At 47.5% G+C, this 17,981-nt stretch overlaps 1 protein-coding gene across 13 annotated transcripts in view; it reads left to right on the top strand.

The window, feature by feature from the left end:
- Jarid2 (jumonji and AT-rich interaction domain containing 2) overlaps positions 1–17,981 on the top strand; it is a 180,033-nt gene that overhangs the window by 150,604 nt on the left and 11,448 nt on the right. For all 13 annotated transcript variants that reach the window (XM_087591528.1, XM_087591523.1, XM_087591529.1 and 10 more), the window contains 5 exon segments: positions 2,922–3,157; positions 8,654–9,686; positions 12,707–13,209; positions 15,132–15,224; positions 17,847–17,965. In XM_087591528.1, the coding sequence (XP_087447654.1) occupies positions 2,922–3,157; positions 8,654–9,686; positions 12,707–13,209; positions 15,132–15,224; positions 17,847–17,965 (1,984 nt within the window).

Raw genomic sequence — 17,981 nt, 5'->3', positions numbered from 1 at the left:
GGGGTAAATTGTAGGTGTGTTGAGGTTTATGCAGAGTGGTAAATGTGGCAGAGTTAATGAACTCCTATGGTGGAGCTTGCTCGGGCCATTGCCCTTTCAACATGGTGATGACTTTTCCTGAAGACCTGTCTACAGGAACATGTTATCCCCTCCAAATGAGAAATCCAAGAATTAGATCACATGCCTAGTAAGAAATACCTGAGCCAGGAATTGGACTTTAAATACTACTGCTCTGAAGAGGATAAACCCAGAGAATCTCTCGGAAAGTAGTAACTATAAAAGTATTGCTTAAAGAAGTATATACTGGGAACGGTTAGTCTGAGGGGAAGTACGTAAGGCAGCAGAGTTCGGGATGTTGGGAGTTGAGGACAGCTGCTGTGAGTAAAGGAGCCATGTTCTTTGCTATAGGACATTAGTGAGCATCTTGACGATTGGTCACCTTGATGTGGACTCCTCACAGACAATATTTTCATTTGTCTCAGGCAGCTGTAAGCTGCAGATGGCTTCTGACAGTGGCTACTTACTTACACCGAGAGTAAATGCAGCCATTATAGCTGCTCCATTTCCCTTCATCTAGTAGCATCTTGTCCAATAGAGGAGCAGTAAGACACCTTTGTTTCTGCATCCAAATTCTGTCTGAATATATACAATTCTGGTCCTCGAAAGACCTTTGAGGTTGCTGCGCACAGTTAATCCAGATGTGAGAAATGTGGATCCTGTGCTGTGCAGAAGTATTAAATTATGAGGAAAGGCTTAGAATCAAAGTTAGATTGGTGTAATTTTGGAAACATTGTGAGCTATGGAGAGCTGTTTGTCAACATGACTTGAGTTCACAGTGCTGAATCTGTACACATAGAAAGCAGATCCAAAATGGATGTTCTCACAAAATCAGTAAAAATGTTGAGGATATTGAGCATAAATCATAAATCTGTGTATCATAATGTATCATAACTGGTAGGTTATTTGTCTGCCAGAGAAATGAGCCATTTCAAGCCAAATGCAGTTTTATTGGGAAGGTGATCTCAGAGGCAGGCGAGTTCACTGGCCCCAGGGAAGGTCTCCATGGAAAGGGAGGGAAGAGAAAGGGGTGGAAAAGACCAAAATGTCTGTCCGCATTATATAAAAAAGAAGAGTTGGGGGTAGGGTTTGCTAGGCAGAGACTCGGGGATGCTGGGAGAACTTGGAGGTGAGCTGTTTTTGATACTTAAATTAGGCACCTGTCTCTTGCCTGAGCGTCTGGAAGCAAACAAGAACCATAAACATAATTTTCAAAGATGTGAGGAGGGAAAAAGAAAATATGTTAGCAATCTCCAGCATGGGGGTGAGAGCTTCTTAAACATGAAGTCAAAGAGACTTGACATTTTAAAAGCAAGCATGGCACCAGAATAATACAGAATTAGTATGATGATGCCGTACATGGTGACGCTGAGCAACGTGTCATGCTTTAAGCCTGTATCTGAGTTTGAGGGCAACCTAGTCTACATCTCCAGTTCCAGGGACAAATGACAGAAATGCTTGCAGCTCAGAAGGTATGTGTCAGTTGAAGGGCTTCTCTTTGTGAAGGTTAGAACAAGCGTTGATGGTTTGCCATTCTACTACCTATATGAAGAGAGGAGTTCTGGGGTGGGGTGGGTAGTGTAGAGAGGTTTCGGCTGTGTGAAGGGTTTGAAAAGAAAGTGTGGCTTCATCTTCATCTTCTTGTTATATATAGGTGACCCTCTGCTGGCAGCTGGGTACAGTGACCTTCATAGTTACAAAACGAAAGACAGCCCTGCTTGGGTGGGGACTTATACCTTTTAATTCCAGTGTTCTGAAGCAGAGGCAGGCAGGCACGCCTTTGTGAGTTCAAGGTCACATCTCTACAGTGAGACCCTGCCATAAAAGAATCAAGAAATAGTCCTACCAACATGTTGGTGAGGAGTTGAGATAGGCAGGTTCCAACAACACAAGAAAACCTCACGATTTCAGAGGCTCGCTGAGAACACTTAGCTTTTGGGTTTTAGGAAACAGATTAATGATTCTAAAGATTTCACCTGATAGTTGAAAGGATATTAGGTTACACATTTATGATTGATAAATGATTACTAATATAAGTGTAACTTATCTAGGGAACCGATTGCTGGTTCTGAGTTTAGTACTGGACAGATAGGCATGGATTAGCCCCACCTCCTTAAGAGCAACCACATGCCTCACTGACTGACCATCTGCAGCGTAGCTCTGCAGGCCTCACATGTGTGCCTTCAGACGGCCTTAAGGCCTTCTAGTGATATCCAGGTGGGTTTGGTCTTAGACTGTGACCACATTCAGATGGTCCTAGACATGAAGCTGGGCTAGCGATGTAATATCCAGTCTGGTCTGGTGCTGCTAGGAATGAGCGAATTCAGCAATCTGCCCGTGCTCCCATACTGAGAGATGATTGAGGCTAAGCTCTGCATGTCTCTAGTTCATTTTCTTCCTGATGTTACATACTCTGCTCACACAAGCTTTTCCATGACCCAGTCCCCTTGTAAGCTGAGGAAATACAAGGTCACCTTCAGGTTTAGTACTGTTGATAATCTCTGAAGAAAATTTTCTATAGTTTTCAAATTTTAAGACAAATTTTTGAGACAATTTCAATATGTCCTAGAACTTTGTGTGTAGCTCAAACCGGTTTTGATTTTAGGGTTGTCTTGCTTCCTGGGTTTTAGGTACGAGCCACTATGACTTACTGCCTACAGTAGGGAGTTTATGGATGGATTAAACAAGATATAGGAAATAAATAGTTCTTAGGATATATTAAGTGTTTTCAATCAGCTTTCTCTCATTGCATGTTCTTAAACATTTGAGTGCTACCCATTTCCCTGAGAATGGTTGAATAGTTACATGGCTTGGCTCCTCTGCTCAAGGTAGTAACGTCCTATCCCCTTCTCCTCCTCTTCTAGTTTTCAATGGCTCCAACAGGTCAGCACGGGAGAAGGAACCTGCTCAGAAACACAGAGGCAGAGAGGCCACGCCCGGGAAGGAGAAGCACAGTGAGCACAGGGCTGATGGCCGGAGGGAGCAGGCTTCAGTGGCTCAGCCCACAGCCAACCCGCCTGCGGGCTCCTCGACCAAGGGGCTCGCCGCCAGCCACCAGCCTCCCCCTTCACATCGCTCGGCTCAGGATTCACGGAAACAGGTAGGTAACTGTCAGTGAAGGGAGGGCTCGCTGGTATTATTGCACGCGGTGCCCAGCTCATTGCTCAAGGTGAAGATAGCGCGGGGGTCATCATGCCTTTACATTGAGGAGCCCCTTTCACCCTGGGAGGATCCAGCTCTGGCCTCTTTCTTCCCTGGACAGTTTGAGCTTACACAGTTTCCACACCCCAAATGCTGCCCCGCCCTTGCCTTCTCCTCTGAGAGGGACCCCCACCCCCAAGGCATCACCCCATCCCAGCACATCTAGCTCTGGCCTATTAGGTACTTTCTCTCCCGTTGAGGGCAGACAAGGCAGCCATGGAGACCAAGCTGAATACTGCTTAGTTTGGGGCACAAGATGAGATAGATACTGACCCTAGACAGACAGACCAGTTATGCTTTCTAGTGACGCAGGCATGTAAAATACTGTTTCCCAGTCTGATTGTAAAGTCCTATACTAATACAAAGCACAGGTCATCTTTTCATAATTTTTTTAAAGAATTATGTGAATTTGTGTTTTGCCTGCATGTGTATCTGTGTTAAGATGTCGAATACCCTGGAAGTGGAGTTACAGACAGTTGTGAACTACTTTGTGGATCCTGGGAATTGAACCTGGGTCCTCTTGAAGAGTGTCAGTGCTCTTACTTAACCACTGAGCTGACTCTTCGGCTCCTAATTAACAAGTCACCTTAAGACTAGAAATTAGTTTGTATCTCCAGATTATTTACTTCTTGCCCCAGAGATTCATGAGAGTGGCTCGTGGTTTATTTTAAATTTCCCTAGGACCATTGCTGCTCCGTTCCATTAATCATGGGTCTACTTCAGCACGCCATATCTCAGCAGTAATTCATGTCAGCGTGAGGTGTAGCTTGGAGGTGTACATCCTGTACCTTTGGCCTGGGTTGTTTTTGCCCCTGTTCCATGGTGGGTACATACTGCCTAATCTTGAAGTGGACTATTGCTGTGACTAGGTTTTATGACCAAGGTCACTCTTAAAGTAAAAGTATCTAATTTGGGGCTTCCAGCTTCAGAGGGTTAACCCTCATCACCGTTGCAGGGATCATGGTGGTGCACAGCCACATGCTGCTGAGGATGCAACTGAGAGCCTTAGCTTGTTCCTCAGTAGGCAGAGAGTGGCACTGCGTATGTCCTTGGCCTTTGATATTCAAAGCCTTTTCCCATTCAAACTCCTACTCCAACAAAGTCACCCCTCTTAAACCTTCCCAACATCCACCAACTAGGGATCAAATCTTCAAATAGATGAGCCTACTATAGGCCCCTTTCATTCAGCCCAACACAGAACCCATCATGGAGTGCGCTGACGCTCCTGTGTGCTGCCAGTCGTGGCTTCTGTTCTTGGTTTGGATACGGCAGATATCTAGAGTCTTTCCCAGGTCTATTAGAGGTAATAACTTAGATCTTCAAGTCTGAATTTTGCTATGACCCTGATCTCCAGGAGCCTTGGGGATGGGATCTTCACCTCCTGACTTTATTGTCGAATTTGAGGTTATCATACCAACCCTCTCTCTCCATAGGGACCTTGTGAGAAATGAAAGAATAAATGCGTGACCATCAGATAGTGCTCTCAAGATAAAATCAGTTAACCAGACCATAGATCCCTTTATAATCTCTTGCTATAAATGATTGGATTCAAGTGTCTGCAGGAAACTCCGACCTTTACCTTCAAAGTAGATTGTAGGAGATGCCGTGTGGTGGCTGTGATTTGAAAGGGGTGTTGCTGAGCAGTGCAAAGTCTATCCTGCTCTGGGGTAGGCACCGTTCTGACAGGAAAAGCACTAGGGAATAGTAGCAGATGGTGGTAGTTACTGCTCTTCTTCAAGGTCCTGGGTCCCGAGACTGAGAATGTGTGACCGCACACTTCTGTGTTTCTCTTTGTATGCAGGGTTTGTGGTCAGCACTCCATCCAATATCATCACAAGCCTTTGGAACAGAGTGTGTGGTAGATGTTTGATATCTGTTCCTATTCTGCAATATGGCCTTCATTAAATACAACAGATGCTAGCTGATGTGGTATTGTCAAATGTTTGGGGTTATCAGGAGAGAGAGAGAGAGAGAGAAGGTCTCACTGTATAGCTCAAAATAGCCTGGAACATGTGACAGTCCTCCTACCTCAGCCTACTGATTGCTAGCATTACCTGACCCCTCAGAAAGCGTTTGAAATACTAGTTTGCCAGGAGAGTCAATGAAATTCATAGTTGTATGTGATTAGTAGTCAGGGATATTTGGTCACACCAACTATGTCTTACTGTTTTTGGCGAGGTTAAGCTGTAACACTGAGGAGGAAGTTGCTGTCTTCATGACCAGTCTCCTGGTGCTCTTGGGAAGATAGCTGACGTGCAGGGTCACAGGATGCTTTCTGTGGAAGTGTACAGAACCTAAATGGCCCGGTCCCTCAGGGGCCAAAGGATTCAGAATGTCAATTCTGGAAAATAAAATTAGGAAAAAAGCTTTACAAAAGGTAGGTTTTCTATTTCTGTTACTAGACACCATGATCACTGCAGCTCTTATAAAGAAAAGCATTTAATTAGGGCTGGCTTACAGTTTAGAGGTTTAGTCCATTATTTTCACTGTGGGAAGCAACATGCAGGCAGATATGGTGCTTGATTGGTAGCTGAGAATTGTACATCTAGATTGGCAGGCTGAGTAAGTCAGCCTCATGGGTGAGCCTAGATTGAGCTTCTGAAACCTCAAAGCACAATCCAGGTTGTATACTTACTTCCTCCAGCAAAGCCACACCTCCAGAATGCTGTTCCGGCTGTATGGGGCTCATTTCATCCAACCATTGGACTGTGTGCTGTCCCTGCAGGGTGTATTATGAAGAGGTCTTGCCCTACCTCTACAGAGGCTGTATGCACCATTTATAGCTTGCATTTGCCAGGTTGCCTGTGTTGTGGGTACATCACGGTCTTATAAGAACCCAGGTGTTCCTTCTCTTTGACCCTGCTTTCTGTCTGGAGTCTCCTTTTTAATGACGCCCACTCACATCTGTGCTCCTTGTCAAGCTCACTCTCTCCCTCTAGTGGGTGAGCTGAGGACTTAATCTTGTCCAAGCATCCATTTTCTGTTAAGTAGCGTAAATCCTTCCTGTTCACCAACATTAATTAAGCACTAAAAATTGGGTTTTCTGTCATTAAAAAACTAGTCAAGGAAGAATACTTGGAGTCCTTGGGTTTCATTTCCTTTTTCTCTCTTTCAGTCTTAAAGAATTTGTCTCTGTGTCCCTAGAATCCTCACCAGAGCAGAGACATAGAAAGCTGTCCGCTGAAGATTTTGTTCTTAATGTGGTACATGAGACGCTGGTCCCTGTACAACGTCCTGTGCTTCCCTACAGTGTGCAGCTTAGATGACTGAGGCAGTCTGTCCTCAGAGCCGAGAGCCATAGTGACCGGAGGCTGATAGAACGTCATTAATGCTTAAAGGTCTTCCTTCCCATGAGCTTTGTTGGTTAAATGTTGGCTTCCAAGAGACATGTATATTCTGGGAAGGAGGTGTCATTGTGTGTAGGTGACTGGCTCCACATTTCATCAGAAGAAGGGAATCATTTGAAGTTGTCAGATTTTCTGTAAAAGCTTGTGCAGTGGCTGGCTTGCTGGCTGTACCGCGCACATACACGGCAAAGCACTTACCAGCTGAGCCATCTTTCAGCTTTGCACATTTATATCTAATTCATTGCTGTCACATTGCTCCCTCTCTTCTGGTCAGTTACCCACTTTATTGCAGATCCCCTGTCATATCAGTCATACTTACTGGCATGGTGGCTGGTTGGCTCAGTCTCAGCAGTCATGAGGCAGAGGCAGGTGGGTCTCAGAACTTGGGGCTAGCCTGGTCTACATAGTGATTTCTAAGCTAGCCATAGCTATGCAGTAAGGGCCAAATCCCACAGTTTAGTACTGATACCTCCCACAATTGCACCTCCCAAGAGGGTATGCATTGTCTCCAAAAGTTGGGGGAACTCCAAGACCAAGTATGGGTGTTGACTCTTAATCTATTTCATACCAAGGATTTATGTTTTTTACTGGATTATAGATAATTTTGGGCCTTTATAGAACACAGATCTGACAGTCTCCTGTGCAGTTCTCCCCCTGCCCCATGTGTTGGTGTGGAGAGAGAGGTGTGTGAAAGTTCACTGAGACCTTGTTCAGCAGTTTTTCAAGATGTGGTCCATAGACAGCAACAACGTATCCCAGAAGACCTGATGGGAATTCTGAGACCAACAGCCTCATTACATCTGGAGGGGCGTTATAGACCTGAGGTGTGGGGCAGTGATCTATTTAGACAAGCTACGGACCTTTAATTTCCACTGCTGGTTTGGATGCCTGCCAGTTTGAATTATTTCCTTCATCCTACCAAAAACTAACAATACTTGTTTCCCAGGTAGCCTGGGCTTATCACCCAGGTCTCTGTCTGTTGTCACAAGGTCAGACTGATCATCATGATTCAGCCTCAGCAAAACAAGCCAGGCTCCCTGACTCAGCAGACTTTGGGGAAGAGGTCTTTGGTTTCTGTAACTGTGTGCATTTTATAGGCTCTTTTGGAGATGGTTGGTGTTAGCTGCTCTAAAACCCTGTTTCTTGATTTTTAATTCATGTTGTAGAAGATGCCCATGAGACTAAATGTAACACAGCTCACAGCTATGCTGATTGGTGTAAAATCTCCCACCCTGGGACGGATGAGTCTAGCACCTCATTGTTCTCATTTGGCAGTCAGTAAGCCTCTGGGGGTTCGGGTACCAGAACCACACTGTCCAGTCTTCGTGAATGAGCCAACCTTTTGTTCCACAGAATTCTCGGTGTTCCAGACTGGCAAATGGACAGCCAATCCAGGACAGCTGCCTCTGTTTACCCAGTTAACAGAAACCCATGCGGGGGCTCGCAAGGGGCAAGAAAATAGAGCACCCATTTGGCTTCACAAAAGAAATGGAAGGGTCCAGCCTGCGTCTAGTGAGGCTGTCAGTGCAGGGAAGTCTCGGACGGAGAGACTGAGATGCCTGTTAACAGTTTGTAGACAGGCCTGTCCGCCTGGCCTGTGAGTCAGCCACACAGTTAATATGGAGTACACAAAGGAAACAGTTGCTTTTGGAACAGGGAAATGTATTTCAAAAGTTATTGCATACTTGTCTCAAATGACCAGCAGCATCTTGCTGTTGTAAGTTCGTAGATAACCGATGGGTCCATAGCGAGGGTCTTTATTATGAAGCCCCAGGCTTCCTGAAAGAGCCCTGCAAAGAGATGTCAGTATGCAGACACATGAGGCTGAGCCCTAGGCGGGCCTGCACAGCCTGGTGCAGAGTGCTGTGTGTGCTGTGAAGGTTGTCCTTCTGCCCTCACAGACTAATGGGTTTTCTGCTTTGTCTAGTTGATATCCTCACAGCTCTTCTGAGCCAGGTCTCTCACCAACAACTGTAGTGGTTCCCCCCCACCCCCACCCCCCCCCTTGGGTACTAATTCTCTCTCCCCTGCTTCTGCTGCCTCCATAGGTGTCTAAGGTAAATGGAGTCACTCGAATGTCATCTCTGGGTGCAGGTACAAACAGTGCCAAAAAGATCCGAGAAGTCAGACCGTCACCATCCAAAACTGTGAAGTACACTGCCACAGTGACCAAGGGGACTGTCACATACACCAAAGCCAAGAGAGAACTGGTCAAGGAAACCAAACCCAGCCACCACAAACCCAGTTCAGCCGTCAACCACACAATCTCAGGGAAAAGTGAAAGTAGCAATGCAAAAACCCGCAAACAGGTGCTATCCCTCGGGGGGGCGTCCACGTCCACCGCGCCGGCTGCCAGCGGCCTCAAGGCCAGCAGCAGGTTGAACCCAAAGTCATGCACTAAGGAGGTGGGGGGGCGGCAGCTGAGGGAGGGGCTGCGGAATTCCAAAAGGAGACTGGAAGAGGCACAGCAGGTGGATAAGCAGCAGTCACCCCCCAAGAAGATGAAGGGGACAGCAGGCATTGCTGAAGCCCCTGGCAGAAAGGCCTCGGCGGCTTCAGGAGAGAAGTCTCTGCTGAACGGACACGTGAAGAAGGAAGTGCCCGAGCGGAGTTTGGAAAGGAATCGGCCAAAACGGGCCGCAGCTGGCAAGAATATGCTGGGCAAACAAGCACATGGCAAGTCAGAGGGCACCCCCTGTGAAAATCGTTCTACCTCGCAACCCGAGTCCTCGCACAAGCCGCACGACCCGCAGGGCAAGCCAGAGAAGGGGAGCGGCAAGTCTGGGTGGGCAGCGATGGACGAGATCCCTGTCCTCAGGCCCTCCGCCAAGGAGTTCCACGACCCGCTCATCTACATCGAGTCAGTCCGTGCTCAGGTGGAGAAGTACGGGATGTGTCGCGTGATCCCCCCTCCAGACTGGCGGCCAGAGTGCAAGCTCAACGACGAGATGCGCTTTGTCACGCAGATCCAGCACATCCACAAGCTGGGCCGGCGCTGGGGCCCCAATGTACAGCGGCTTGCCTGTATAAAGAAGCACCTCAGATCTCAGGGCATCACCATGGATGAACTCCCCCTCATAGGTAAGGTCTGCTATTGAGTGGCTGCGGTTTTAGCTTTGCTATGATCTCTGTCAGTGAGTGGACTTCTCAATTCAGTTCCCTGCTCTAGTGGACCCCCTCTCTCCCTGGTCCTAGATGTTTGTGGTAATAAATTTGGAGCTGAAGCATCTGTCTAGACCATGGGGGTTTGCTCTTGGTGCTAGAGCCCCTGGGCCCCTGTGCACTGTTGTTCTATTGCTCTAGGGTTACTGTGATGGATCAGTGTCCAGGGAAGGGCTGAGGAGTTCATGCGGCTACAACAAAGAAGGGCCATGGCCTCAAAACCACAGATGAAGTGTTGTCTAGTTCTGCCTGGTGGCAGGATTGGTTTCTGCTAAACAATGTCTCTGTGGCTTGCAGTAGGCCACCTGCACCTTTGGTCCTCACAGAGCCGTTCCTCTGTAGCTCTGTCTAGATAGCTCCTTCCTTATGAGGCCATCGGGCCAGGCTGTGGTAAGGCCTGCTTGGGTGGCCACTTTACAGACCTCTTCTTCATAATACCATTACATCCTGGGTGTGAAGGCATTGTCAATGTTAGCGTAGGTGAATTTACATTTCACATTACAAGGCTTATACCTTTTGGCCTGTTCTTTGTTGTTGTCTTTGGTATCCCTCCATTTCTCTGTGTTGGTTTTTTTGTTTTTTTGTTTGTTTTTGTTTTTTGTTTTGTTTCCCCCAGTTTCTTTGGTGAGCAAAAATGACCTTCTGGACATAAAGAGACAATATTCCATTTCTTTCGAGGGCTGCTTGAGCTCACCCGAAGGATGTAGTTGTGGGTGCATTCCTGGCATAGCTCAGTGCCTTTCCCGCCTGGGTATGGAGTAGGCATGGCTCTTTCTGCCTATTGCTATTATCAGCCACTGTTACTCTTCCTTCTCTACTGTCTGAGCATTCCAGGACAGACTTTTCTAGTGAAGACCAAGTGGCTTTTGCAGAGAGGCTGGTCCTTCAAGGTGGCCAGCAGCTACCCTCCCTGTAGGCTTCAGCTCTGATGAAGCGGTACCATGCCGTGGTTGGGATGTGTGAAGTAGTCAGCCCAGGGACCTGAGTGAATATTAGCAGGCAGAGACTTTACAACTCCTCTCCCTGGGAGGCTGCCATTGAGCATGCCTGATGGGGGTCTCTTGAGTCCTTTTTGCTTTGGCATTCTGCCAGTGTTGGCACGGGAGGAACGGGCTTTGGATAGAAGCCCATAGGCATGACGAGGAATCTATACCCCCTTAGCACCACTGCCAGCCCTCTGGTAACCCAGAGGCAAGTGAGTGAGTCCTGCCTTAGTGAGTTCTGTGGCTTGGTAGGTGCCACTCTTAACTCCTTCCACTGCATGCTGCTTTTGTGTTGGAACAGGTGAGGTGGCAGGTAAAATTGCCATGGTAACCCAGAGACTCGTTGCGTAATTTTTTGTTTATCCCTATAACCTTCCTTGCTTAACTCTTACCATAAGCCATGAGTCACGTCATCATCATTTATGTTAGTGTCCTTTGCCATTACCTCCCCATAGGATAAATAAAGGTAATATGAGCTATGCAGGGACACTGACTTGGCCCATGACTCATTCAGGCGTCAGACCTAGGGCTTCCACTGGGTAGGATCAGGTAACTTTTATGTGCCCTTTTATGACTCTGACTCCTCTGTCACTGGTAACTTTACAGCCATGGAATGAGGGCGGATTTTTTTTTTTTTTCTAATAAGAGTTCTAAGGAACTTTGCAAGCACGCCATGCCATTTAGGACTGCATGCATAATTAATACTTTGATTTTGGAAGCACTAAGAAAGAAACACTAAGTCCTTATAGCTTGTGTGTGCTGGGCCATGTTGGCATGTCTGGAACACTTTATTTCATTGAGGAAGTCTTCAAAGTTAACAATACAGAAATCTACCTTTATTTGCCACTTCTGACTGCACGTGCTAGGTCTGAGGGCAGTGTGCCTGGTTACCTCCCTTCTCCTCCTCCTCCCCTCCTCCCATTCCTACCTTTGCTCCCCACCAAATCAGTTGTGGCATTCGCTAGAGCAGTAATGCTATCTAGGCTGCTGTCCCTGTCTTCCTGACAGGACAGTCCTGGGACTCAATCTGTAGCCAGCTGGACAGGACAGGTGGTGGGTCATACAGTGCCCAGCCTGCTCCTGTACTTTGTCATCTGCTGCCATATTTCTTTTAATTTTGATGTCAATTCAGCACTACTTTTGAAGAGTGAAGAATTTCTCGTTTTGTTGTTGTTGATTTTTGGTTTTCCTGTGCTGTTGGTAGTATTCCTCTTTCACGGATGTGGCTTCAACAGTTTTCATCCAAGTCTGATAAAGAGATGTGGTCTCTGTATTTAAATACATCTGAGATAGATTTGTTTCTTTGTTGGTTTTATTGTTGGTTTGTTTGTCTGCACAGGTTAGGCAAGTGTTGGACCACTGACCCATACAGCCCAGCCCGTGTTTGAGTTTTGATAAACATTTAAACTCATCTTTTCTGAGATAAGTACCATCTGTCTCAGAAATTTTGTGCCTTGGAGCAAGTGTGGTTTTTGTCTTGGATGAGACAGAAAAGCCCTTATGAGTGACAGAGCTAAGCTACTGGGCAGAGGCATGGCTGTGATCACATGTGTAGCGGCCCTCCACAGTGGATGATGCAGTGAGCTATGGAGGAGCCCAGGCCACGCCTCCAAGCACCTAGTCACCTGGACCCTCCCTGTATAGTGCCCTAGCCTATGGTGAGCCTATAATTTTGGTACCATTTCAGTGATCCTCTCCTGTGCATGGCTACCTCTTCCCTTCCTTCTCATCAGTTTCTCTGATACTCTTTCTGGCCACCTTCCTAAGATGATGGCGCCTCAGTTTGTTTTGTCTCCTAGTACTTAGCCATGACACCAGTGAATGGTCAGAAATGTTTGCAGATGCAAGCCAGCTGCTTGCCGCTTCAGAGCAGCAGTTTTGTGGTCGGCTTTCAGGACTAGTAGGACAGAGGAAAACCCAATTGTCTTTTTATCCTTCTTCCCCATCACTGCCCAGGAGGCTGTGAGCTCGACCTGGCCTGCTTTTTCCGGCTGATTAATGAGATGGGCGGCATGCAGCAAGTGACTGACCTCAAAAAATGGAACAAACTAGCAGACATGCTGCGCATCCCCAAAACTGCCCAGGACCGGCTGGCCAAGCTGCAGGAGGCCTACTGCCAGTACCTGCTTTCCTATGACTCCTTGTCCCCCGAGGAGCACCGACGACTGGAGAAGGAGGTGCTGATGGAGAAGGAGATCCTAGAAAAGCGCAAAGGGCCATTAGAGGGGCACACAGAGAACGACCACCACAAGTTCCACTCCCTGCCCCGCTTTGAGCCCAAGAATGGGCTCATCCATGGTGTTACACCCAGGAATGGCTTCCGTAGCAAGCTCAAGGAGGTGGGCCGGGCACCACTCAAGACAGGCCGGCGGCGACTGTTCGCTCAGGAAAAAGAAGTGGTCAAAGAGGAAGAAGAAGACAAAGGTGTCCTCGATGACTTCTACAAGTGCATCTACAAGGTAAGTGGCTGTGCATGTTGGGTGCAAAGGAGTTGTGCGCCCTGCCCTGGTGAGGCCAAAGGAGGTTGGTTGACTTGTTCTGCTGGAGTGAACACTAGGACACCATCTTAGTTCTGTTTTACGCTGCTGTGATTGAATATCAGAGGAGACATTAATGGATAGAAAGATTTTTTTGTTGTTGTTGGTTCTAGTGGTTGGGCTATTTTTCTTTAAGGTGCCAGCATTGTGTGAGTGTTTCAACCTGGTAGAAACACACAGACCTTTCATGTTCCTGTGGCTGGTACTATCACAGTGGTGATTTTACTGAGTACTTTAGAGGGCCATGCACAACCGTCATAGGCAGCTGGTCCTGCCTAGGGAGGCTGAATGGTTATCAAGAGCTCAGGTTTGAGGATATGGGTGAGTGGTGTCCTCCTTGGGCCTTTCTGTGCATTGCTTGTACTTGTGTTGTCTGCGTCTTCCCAGGAACGTGGTGGTTGTGCTTTATCCTATTCCTCTGGTTTTGACCTTGCCTCTGTGAGCACTGCTTCTCCCAGAGCTGCCCGCATTGGGGATGTGAGCTCTGAGAATGATGATCTCTCTTATTTCGTGTTCCAAAAGGCCTGCTGCTGACTTCCAATTTCAGTGCTGTTAGGTCTTAATGTAGAGAGCTGGCTCTAGTAAATGTAGAGTACAAATCTCCCCACTAACAGCAGCCCTGAGAGGAGGAAGTGGAAATGCGTATGATCCAGTGCGAATGCCCTGAGCTACCCTGCTCCTGGCAGAAGAGCAGACTTGGGCTTCCTTCCAGGGACAGTTTGTAGAAGCTAAGTGTGAACTATCCTAAGTGAAGCCTCGGACAGACTTGCCCCGTGGTCCCTGTGTGTACTCCCTGGAGGGAAGTATTCTAGATCTGGTGTGGTCTTCTGTTGCATGGAGGCCTGCTCAGTAGTTAGATAGGTTTCTGCTGCGTGCCTTAGGGCAGCCATCACTTTTCCTAGTTAGTGTCTGCTAGGCTCCTATGGCCCTCTCATTTCATGCTCAGTCCCTCTGCAGTGATTGTCACCATAGACTATAGACCCTCATACAGGACTCTGCCCGCCCCTGTCCTAATGCATACCCTTTGAGGACTGTTCTGACACGCAGACCTCAGCTGCTGTGCTGGCTTCCAGCTTAGAGCTTACTTCTGGGGTGTGTAGGCATTACCTTTCTGTACACACGTAAGTACTCACACTTTCTACTGGTTTGTCTATTATTAGACGTGGAAAGGGCTTGGTCTTCATCTGGTTTCTTTTTTGTGGTTTGTTGAGACAGGCTTTCTCTGTGTAGCCCTTGCTGTCTTAGAACTTGCTCTGTAGACCAGACTGGCTTTGAACTCAGAGATCTGCCTGCTTCTGCCTCAGCTGGGATTAAAGGCTTGTGGTTACCACTGTACCCAGGTACCAGGGTGATTCCACCACCTCCTGAAATGATGTGTTTTTCTCCATGTCTGCTGGTAGTTATTTAAAGCAGATACTATGATAGTGTATTAAACCCAAGGAAATATTTCTAGTTGTTTTTATAAACTTGCTTTGTTAAAGATATTTTTAGATTTAGTTAGAAAAGGCTGATGCCATTGGCCAAGATGCCAAGCTCGTCTGTGCCCTGGGGCAGGCACTGAGGGTGGCTGGTATGGGTGGGTGGAGGAGCATGTCTATCACTCCTGCAGGAGTCACTTGTCAACCTCTTCCACAGCCTTGCCTTGTTGGAGAGCAAACCCAATTCCCATCTTCATGCTCACTTCTTGGTGGTGCTCTCCAAAGCAAAGTGTACTGGTGTCATAAACTTAGGTGAATGTTGTTATCTACTGAGCACACAGTGTGTCTTTGTTATCAAGGGGACACAAATTTATGTCCTGACATAAACTAGGTCTTAAGTCATACTCTTCTGCGGTTTTATTTCAGGGAAGATCTGTTTCTCTAACAACTTTTTATCGAACAGCAAGAAACATCATGAACATGTGCTTCAGCAAGGAGCCCGCACCAGCAGAGATCGAGGTAAGTCGGGCAACTCCCTACAACCCACTGTGGCACTAGGCAGGGCCCTGAGGCTTGGTGCAGCCTGGAAGGACACAGGGGCAGAGGTTGTCCTGTGTGTCTGTGCTGGGGCAGCCAGGCATTTTCTCATGGAATTCCCTAGTTTGCTGGAAGGGTCTGAGGGGCATGTGTGTGTTCCCATTAATGGCCCAGCTGGCAGTTTTCACCCTCAGTGAACTGCCTCTCTGCCATCCTCTCTGTGTGTTCTGAAGGAGAATGTTTGGAATCCCCTGAAGTCACGGTGTGCTTTTCTCCTCCCCTGTTCCTCATGTAATGGGATTGGCAGGCGGCCATTTTTGTAGCACTGCCAGCTCTCTTCTTGGAGTAAGTGGTGTGTTGGAAAGACAGTGCTCTCTTGTGTGCCCAGACCAATTAGCAACTGTCCGTGTGAGGTGCTGCACAATGGAGCTGGTCCTCTGTGTGTGTATTCCCTAGCCTGGACCCTGTAGCTGCTGATGTAGGAATCTAGCAGTGGTCGGTTTGTGAAGGGAGAGAAGCCAGCACAGTGGGAGCTAGGAAGAGGAGAGCCTTGGGGAGGTGTAGTTTCTCCTGATGTGTGACAGGTTCCCAGCCAGCTTTTTAATTGGCTCTGGTTTTAGGACTTTGGATAATTCCGTTGCTGATCTTACTCTTACCATTACCTCCATAAACAGTCTACCTAGCTCTTCACATCGACTACCAACCCCAGGTTTAGCTCTGTCTGGATTGACGTTACATTAGACAGGTCTGACACCCATGTGGCCATCACAGTTGCTTCTTGAGGCCTCATGACACTATGCCAGCTTGAGAGGGCTCAGCCTTTGAAGCTAGAAAGAGCCTTTGTTGTTCCTCCTGTGTTCTTGCCTCCCCAGAATGAGCTCATGATCAGTATTGTCTATAGCTCATTTTACAGGCTTCTATTCATAATTTTTCCCCTCAAACTAGATTTTGCTGTAACCATAACCTGAATATTTACGAGCAATAGTGAGGTTTGCTGACATTCACATTTCAGTTGTGCCCGCTGCTGTGGAACAAGTCCTTGTGTCTCCTGTAGACATTAGTGCCTGCAGGTTTTAGCTCTCTGAACAGGGAGTTCTTTCTGGGTAAAGGGTCCACTGAGGAATGGCACAGCAGCATTCCTTTATGGTTTGTGGCCATTTGGTCCTCCAGAAGGGCCTCTCATGTGGCCTGGGGATTGGGTTGCAGGTGATTCTGGATACTCATTGGCTGAGCTTCCTGCTCAGGTTTGGCAGGAGAATGGATTGAAGGTGCAGTGATGGGGTGGGGTGGGGGCTATTCTGAAGGGAAAGGAGGGGAGGGCATTGCTTCACTCTTGATTCAGTGCCTTCTCAAAGTGCCCTGTCCTAGTAGAATCAGCTCAGATTGTAGCCTTCTCAGTCTCTGGTCCTCTCCTCTCCTCTCCCCTCTCCTCTCTGTCTCACTCACTCTGTCACTCACTCTGTGTGTGTGTGTGTGTGTGTGTGTGTGTGTGTAGTACATTTTGAGGTCAGAGGTCAATTTTGGAGTAAGTTCGTTCCTTCTACCTTATGTGTTTTCCAAGGATTAAAGTGAGCTCAGCAGGCTCATTGGCCCCCACACCATATTTCCAGTTAGTTCCCAGAGGATGCTGACTTGGAATAGAGTGCTGATTGGTTTGGAGAGGTTTGCAAGGAGCAAATGTGCTGCTGTGTGCGCTGTGTGTGCTGTTTGCATGTAGTCAACAAGTGGGAGAATGAAACTCTCCTTACTCTCTGCTGTTCATTTGATTCCTAACATGACATTTTTTATTTACCATTTTAACGGTTAATGTTTGTGCATGCTTGTGTGGGGGCTATGCTTGCCCACAGCACATGTGAGTCAAAGAGGACAGCCTTGGGTTTTACCTTCTTGTTTGTTTTAGGCAAGGTCTTGCTGCCTGTGTAAGGTTAGGTGACTTCTGAGCATCTGGGGACTCTCCCATGCCGTCTTGCTGTATCGCCCTAGACGTGCTGGGATCACACACATCCAATTTAGTTAGGTTTTGGAAATCCAAATTCAGATCTAAACCCTTTTGTAGCGATGTTTAGGTGTCCATTTCTGTGAGATCAAGTCTGCTCACATTACTGTATAATCCCAATCTCAATTCAGTTCTCTGTGCCGCTTTGAGACTTGTGAACTCCGCCTCTTTCTGCATGGCAGTCTCTGGCCTGCCTTCCGACTCAGGCATCTCCTGTCCACATTGTCTTTGGTGACTGCTTCTGCCTAGTGTAGTGTAGTGCTCTAGCCACAGGGTGTCAGGATTTCTGTCCTTTAAAGGCTGGGGTGCATAAACCACATTGTTACTCTACCCACCCTCACAGCATATGTGGGTAGTTTCCCTTACCGTGTTTGACAGAGCGGTCATCCCAGGCATCACAGTGTACCCAGAGACCCTACATATAGCCCTGTGCTGAGTTGAGGATGTGTCTTCAGAGATGACAAACAGTTGTACTGTTGCCTGAGGTTCTAAGGGATTTGCTCATGGGAGTTTCTTGATAGACACCTTGTACTGGGTATAGTGTTTCAACTGTGTCTCAGGGTTCAAGTAATACACAGACACTGACTGGTTTTTCCTCTTCTCAACAGCAAGAGTACTGGAGGTTAGTGGAAGAGAAGGACTGTCATGTGGCCGTTCACTGTGGAAAGGTGGACACTAATACCCATGGCAGCGGGTTCCCGGTGGGGAAATCAGAACCCTTTTCAAGGTAATTGTCCATTCTC

Source organism: Rattus norvegicus, chromosome 17 (assembly GCF_021556685.1).
Source record: "Rattus norvegicus strain SHRSP/BbbUtx chromosome 17, alternate assembly SHRSP_T2T, whole genome shotgun sequence".
In the NCBI taxonomy this organism is placed as follows: Eukaryota; Metazoa; Chordata; class Mammalia; order Rodentia; family Muridae; genus Rattus; species Rattus norvegicus.
The sequence above is the reverse complement of the archived record's forward strand: the minus strand, read 5'-3'. Positions and strand labels throughout refer to the sequence as shown.